At 42.9% G+C, this 6,563-nt stretch overlaps 1 protein-coding gene across 1 annotated transcript; it reads right to left on the reverse strand.

Moving 5' to 3' along the window:
- Positions 1 to 1,150: 1,150 nt before the first annotated feature.
- Positions 1,151 to 4,068, reverse strand: snai2 (snail family zinc finger 2). Its single transcript, XM_085930982.1, has 3 exons — positions 3,870 to 4,068; positions 3,306 to 3,794; positions 1,151 to 2,362 (listed from the first exon to the last, which is right to left on the reverse strand). The coding sequence occupies exons 1-3, from the start codon at positions 3,946 to 3,948 to the stop codon at positions 2,181 to 2,183; spliced, it is 750 nt and encodes a 249-aa protein (XP_085787108.1). The 5' UTR covers positions 3,949 to 4,068; the 3' UTR covers positions 1,151 to 2,180.
- Positions 4,069 to 6,563: the final 2,495 nt, after the last annotated feature.

A 6,563-nucleotide genomic window follows, 5' to 3' on the forward strand; every position in this document is an offset into this window, starting at 1 on the left:
ACTCACAGCGTCTGTCAAAACATCAAGAGATAAGTAGGAAAAGCAGCTTTTCATATGGCATTCCCCCTTCTCTGTCGCTGAAAATGACACGTCATGAAAGAATCATTTGTTTTTTCACCGCACCACTGGTGCACCTCGTTTTGTTTACAAACACACGCATAATAATAATAATGTGTCAGTTTGTTCACAGGCGGCAAAACCAGGCTTTTTTTTTACTTATTTTTTTTTATTTTAAGTCATTTTATATTTTTAGTTAAATGTTTTATTGTATTATCTGTATTAGCATGAAATTATTTGTTTATTCATTTTATTTTATTCTGCATTTATTGACAATATTTGATCCACATTTGACTCATTTTCTAAATTATAGCCGTGGCTTTAAAGTAGCTCACTCAAAATTCACACGTGTAGGATTGTATTTACTTACGATTGGGGCTATGCATAAATTGCTTTTTGCAGTTTCTGGGGGGGGACACAATCACAACGTGGCACCAAAGCCAGAAGCATAAACGTTCTGACAATTATTCATTCATGAAAAATTTGCCTTGCACCCAAAAGTGTGTGAGAGTCAGAAATGTTTTATCACTCAACTGCCACCTTGCATTTTAATCATCTATCTCTGTGTATCCGCCATCTCAAGAGGTCAAGACTTGGCCTGGGGCTGTGAATGTTTTTTTTTTTATTATTCTACAGATTCACCCAATTGAAGTTAATGAAATAATACGATATTTCCAAATAGCCTGAGGTTGGAAAAAAAAAAAGAACTTACAACCGTGCCCTGAGGAACTCCTCACCTTGCTTTCAGCGTTAAAACGGTTGCGTCGAGTCAGACGTTTTGCAATGTGTGCTGACACCGTTTCACTCTTGACTGTTTATCACTCCTATGTGATCAATAACGCAACACTTTGATAGGTGACCTCTGCTCAGTGAGCCAGCAGCTGCAGTTGAGCTGTTATTGATCAGGTCAACACATTCGTCTGTCTCATCTGATCCACTCAACCTAATCATTGGTGATTATCTGTTATCTTGTCTTTTCAAACAATACTTTTCATCACCTCATTTCCAAGACTCACAAAAGTTCATATGGATTTTTCAAGCATAGCTTTCAGGCAGCATATTGATTTGACTTGATCAAATTAATAAGGAAAACTGACATCAAATTTTTATTTTATGAAGGCGATTAGGTTTGAGCCCCAATCAAAGGAGTGGGAAATAGAAAATATCCTTGCTGAGAGACAAAAGGCATAGTTAGAAAGAATTCAAACATGAAAAAAAAAATGGTATGACAGTGAGTGTTTAAACGCTAGCCGTCGAGTTAGCTCTTAGGGCAGTGGCAGTTTAACCCCGCAACCAACTCGTTCACTTGACGTTATTTCCTATGGGAAAAAATAAAGAGTTTGTATTTGGGCCGGCTGCAGTCAGGTGGAAGGAAACAGTGCACACAGTCAGACTGGAGGAGGCCTCAAAGGCTCTCGCGAGTCCCTGCCGATCAATATCGCTCTTACGTGTGACATTTCAACACGGTTTGATGTGTGTTGGGCCCGGGAAATGGGTTTAGGTTTGATTTTGGGACCTGACTCACATCCCCCGTTTTCGAAACACGCTCGGATTAAATATCCCCCCAAAAAATATGCGAAATTGCGGCTAGTTTCTACAAATTAAAAAAAAAAAAAAAATGCCATGAGAGTTTTATTTCCCAAAGTGTCACGAGAGTATGAAAACAAAACCTGCATTGCGGTTTTAATATACAATCATCGCAGTCACGCTTACATTCAATGGAGTATAAAAATATATAAAAAGGGCAAAAAGACATTATTGCTGAGTAAAAACTGAGGCACTTTAACAGGCGGGGACAAAAAATCCCTCAGGCGAATTCTGTAATGTAATGTTTGTGCAAAAATTCACAATGGCTTCGGTATTCCCGTGGTGTCCTTTAGACTTGAAATGTTCGAGCAAAGCGAAGGCACAGGAGATGTTGTGGACATGCAAAAAAGTGCACAGGTAGGAAGCGATGGCAAAGATGTTGAAATGGACCCACTTGTCCGGGTTAAAAAAAAATAAAAATCCCTGACGACTCTCCCGGGCTTGCTTGGAAATTTGGTTTCAAAACAATCAAACAGACCAAAAAAGTTAAAAAAAAAAAAATAATAAAGTCTAGTGGGAGAGAAGATCCCGTCTGTTCAGTGTGCTACACAGCAAGCAGATTCCTCGTGCTTGTGCAGCAGCGACATCCGTGAGAAGGTTTTGGAGCAGTTCTTGCATTGGTACTTTTTCACATCCGAATGTGTCTGCAGGTGAGCCCTGAGGTTGGAGCGGTCGGCGAAGGCCCTCTTGCAGTGGGGACACGAGAAGGGCTTCTCGCCTGTGAGGAAGTGACGCAACAGGAGGCAAAGTTAAGACACGCACAAACATACCCACGTGCAAACGAGTTTTTTGAAAGCAGCCTGGGTGGTGAGCAACGTAAGGCTCGTGGGCTATTTGCTATGTTGTCCATCGTGTAAGATATTTATGTCAACAATGTTGGTTAATGCAACAAAACAAGTGCTTTATACTTTAAGTTGAGATTCAATAACAAGGACATCCGTTCTGTTGACTCAGATTTCTTTGTTGCAACATGAACAAAAGCAAAAAACTATCATAGAAGAACAGAATAGGGTTTTTAACTTTTTTTTCCCTTGCATAAATTAGACATCCTTAAACTGTTGGGTCAAAACACAACAGTAGACCAATTTGGTCAAAAATGATCCAAATTATGGGTTGGTCCAATTTTTCACCCAAATTGGAGTGGCTGTATGACCTGGCAGTTTTGAGAATGTATTATAAATGAAAAAGTGCCTGACAATGGAGGTGTAAATGTTTAGAAGAATATGTGGGGTTAAAAATGCAATACTGAATGTAAACTAAAAGTTTTCTTTAAAAAAAAATAAAAATCTATCTAACTCAAAAAGTTGGATCAAATAAATAAATAAATAAATAAATAAATAAATAAATAAATAAATAAATAAGTAAATTGCTGTGTCAAACAAAGCCCAATTTGTATCAACAATTTTAATGGATGGCTGGATGTTTAAAATTCATTTTCCCCAAATTTTGGGGTGAAATGATTCACTCCAAAAGTTTTGTTAGTCCCCTTTTGACCCAATTTGTGCTATTTTGGGCTGTCTGGCTGCAATCATGTATGCTGAGCAGTGAGCACTTTATGACTACAGAACAGACCCCCCCCCCCCTCTCTCTTTATCATTCTCTCTCACACTCTCTCTCTCGCCCTCTCTCGCCCGCGGGAGGCCCGAGGCCAACTCACTCACCGGTATGTGTCCTGATGTGTCCCTGCAACAGCCAAGGCCTGGAAAAGGCTTTGCCGCAAATTTTGCACACGCACGGCAACGTGTGAGTCCTGATGTGCATCTTGAGCGCTCCCAAGCTCACATACTCCTTCTCGCAGTATTTACACGTGAAGCACTTGCGGGCCTGCAGCGCGTCGCAGTGCAGCTGCTTGTGCTTGACGAGTCCCGAGTAGGTGGAGTAGGACTTTGCGCACTGGACGCACTGGAACTTGTCGGCGTCTGCCTGGGGGGGGCCTGGCTCCTCGTCGTCGCTGCGGGGACTTTCGGAACCGCTGTGGTCTTTGGAGGAAGACGACGAGGAGAGCGAGGAAGGGTATCCGGACAGCGGAGAGAGTGGAAGGCTGCTGGTGGTCCATACCGTGATGGGGCTGTATGCGGCCGGGCTCAGGAACTCCGGCTGGGGGATAACGGGCAGCGGATGGCCCTTGTACAAGTGCGGCATGATGAGCACTGAAACGGAATAAGTCAAGTCAGCAAAACTTTCCACCACTTTGAAAAAGTTCCCCACCATAACTTTTCCCCCACCTGTTGGACTCTCCAATTCGCTGTAGTTGGGCTTCTTGACGGAATTGATGTGCTTCTTGACCAGAAAGGAGCGCGGCATTTTCAACACAACTTTTTTTTTTCCTCCCACTCGTAAAAAAAAACAGACGTTAGAAAGGGCGTTTTTTTGGTATTTGCAAAGACGGAAATCCTGATTGCTCAAGTCGTCCAGCGGAGGAGAGTCATGTTGGAGGCAAGCAGTGCAGTGCAGAGAGTTGCGCTAAAGTCCTTAGATCAGGTGCGAGGGCGGGGCCTCTATTTCTTATTTACATACGACGCTCGCGTCGCACCAATTAAAAGTCGAGCGCGTGCAAGAGGGCTTGGCGCACCATGTAAGGTAGTGGGCGGGGCTAACAAAGCGCAGCAGGTGCAACTTTTTCTTGGCCCGCGACCTACCTGTCAATAAAGTTACTATTTGACTTATGTCCAAGTTTCTAAAAACTTTTCCATACGTATCTGTCAACATCTAGGAGCATAAGTGTTTGCTGTTGACGTGTCAACTGCACAGTGCCAGATTGCATGTGTGCATCATCCACATTGTCACACAGCAACGTGCTTAATGCAGCCCTTTCCCCATCCGCTAATGCAATAGCTGCTTGAAATGCAAATGTAAAAAAAAAAAAGTGCACCCATCTCCCTCTCTTTCAAGGTCGCCCACGATAATAACATTAGTCCCCCCCACCACCACCTCCCTTCTACTTGCTCCAAGTGAACATTAAAGTGGAGCAAAGTTGACAAAGTTAGCAGTCGACGCCCCCTTGTGTTCATCTTCTGGGGGGGCATTTGAAGAACATCTCAGGCGGCGGAGGGCTGAGCTGTATTGATGTGGATCGAGAAGCTTGATGCTCAGCAGATACGCAAAAGGCCCCCCCCCTCTCTCTTTATATCCGGGACCACATTAAGTTGATTGTGAGCCTTATCGCTTATCTTTCCGACGTAATTGCACATCACAAATAGTTTTTGCCTTGCATGGATGACTGAGGCGAGGGAAGGTTATCTGAGAGTAATGACGCCGGGCTTCCATTGAGAGTAAAGGCTAGAAATCAATATCAAATCGGCGGGCGGGCGAGCTTTTTTCCCAGTAAAAAATGTTGCCAGTGGTGATGAAGACGAGCAGGAACGGAATGCTTCAAATGTGTTGACACGTCACAACAGAGGAGGCCTCGTCCGTCCTTGGCGTCCTTCACCGCATTCCCAATAGAGACTTGCGAGACTGAGATTCGTACACGTTCCCCAAACTGGAATTCTTCATCACTGTCACCATACACATGAAAAAATGATTGGAAAGACTAGAAATAGGCTACTGTGATTCATAAAGTCATGGTATTTATTTCTTTGTCCCCTCTAACGCAGCAAAAAGGATGCAAACTTTGTTCCCTTTCTCACTTGATTGATTGTCGCTTCCCTCAATTTAGTACGCTTAGCCAGTTCTCACATCAATCAAAAAATAAAGAGCACACATCCAAAGTCTCTTCAAAAAAAAAAAAAACTCCTACTCTGCAAACAAGCTAAAGTGCTCCCTATGAGTTTGATGATAAAAGTGGAATAAAATGACATTTTAGTGGACTTGCTCCATCAAACTTTGATTAGAAGTTTATTTAAGGTTCACATTTAGTGTGAGTGAAGAGAAATACACTAAACGTCACGCAAGAAATTTATTCTCTCTCTCTCTCGCCATTGAGATAGCTTCCAATGTTGGCAGATGAGAAGATGCTCATCATACAGCCTCTGCCAAAAGATGTTACTGTAGCTTTGCAGCAATCAGCAAAGCATTCTTCTCCAAACCAAATCTGGACTCATGGCCAAATATAACATTCCTTCGCATCTTCAGGTACCAATGATCACGTGTGGCTGTCTAGTTTGATGTTTCTCTATCCACATCATTCAAAAGTGGTGCAGATCCAGTACTGACCAGTGTGATCACATTTAGCACAGAAGATTGGATGAATTTTTCAGAGATAGATAGATAGATAGATAGATAGATAGATAGATAGATAGATAGATAGATAGATAGATAGATAGATAGATAGATAGATAGATAGATAGATAGATAGATAGATAGATAGATAGATAGATAGATAGATAGATAGATAGATAGATAGATAGATAGATAGATAGATAGATAGATAGATAGATAGATAGATAGATAGATAGATAGATAGATAGATAGATAGATAGATAGATAGATAGATAGATAGATAGATAGATAGATAGATAGATAGATAGATAGATAGATAGATAGATAGATAGATAGATAGATAGATAGATAGATAGATAGATAGATAGGCGCCGTACAGTTTTTTTTTTTTGCATGCGCACTCATGCACACACTCTTACACACACGCAGAGCTGCAGCGTGTGCGTGATTGCGTGTGCGCGCCTATGTGTGCGCTGAGATCCTTGCGCGCTTTCAGTGCACCTGTGATGCGGGACGAACGCCAAACGTCTCCAAAGAGTGGACCCACGCGTGTCACGCTGTCCCAATTAAGCGTGAGGAGCATCCCAGCGAGTGGACGGGGACGGTGAGGCGGCTTGAGTCGCCTGCTGGCGGCGCGAGTGACGCGAGGGTGGCGGCAAGCGGAGATGTCGACGCGGCGCGAGCCTTCGCGGAGCACTTCTAAGCCGGCGGAGATGTACTAAAATCGGATGTGGTGCGCAGTTACTGTCCTCCCCTGT

Source organism: Syngnathus leptorhynchus, chromosome 14 (genome assembly GCF_054491065.1).
Source record: "Syngnathus leptorhynchus isolate UIUO chromosome 14, UIUO_Slep, whole genome shotgun sequence".
Taxonomy (NCBI): Eukaryota; Metazoa; Chordata; class Actinopteri; order Syngnathiformes; family Syngnathidae; genus Syngnathus; species Syngnathus leptorhynchus.

Excerpts from the sequence above, each read along its gene's own strand:
- snai2 (XM_085930982.1), bottom strand. The coding sequence starts at position 3,948 with ATGCCGCGCTCCTTTCTGGTCAAGAAGCACATCAATTCCGTCAAGAAG. Across the intron at positions 3,795-3,869 it reads CGAATTGGAGAGTCCAACAG|TGCTCATCATGCCGCACTTG; the intron begins GTGGGGGAAAAG and ends ATTCCGTTTCAG. Across the intron at positions 2,363-3,305 it reads ACACATCAGGACACATACCG|GCGAGAAGCCCTTCTCGTGT; the intron begins GTGAGTGAGTTG and ends ACTTCCTCACAG.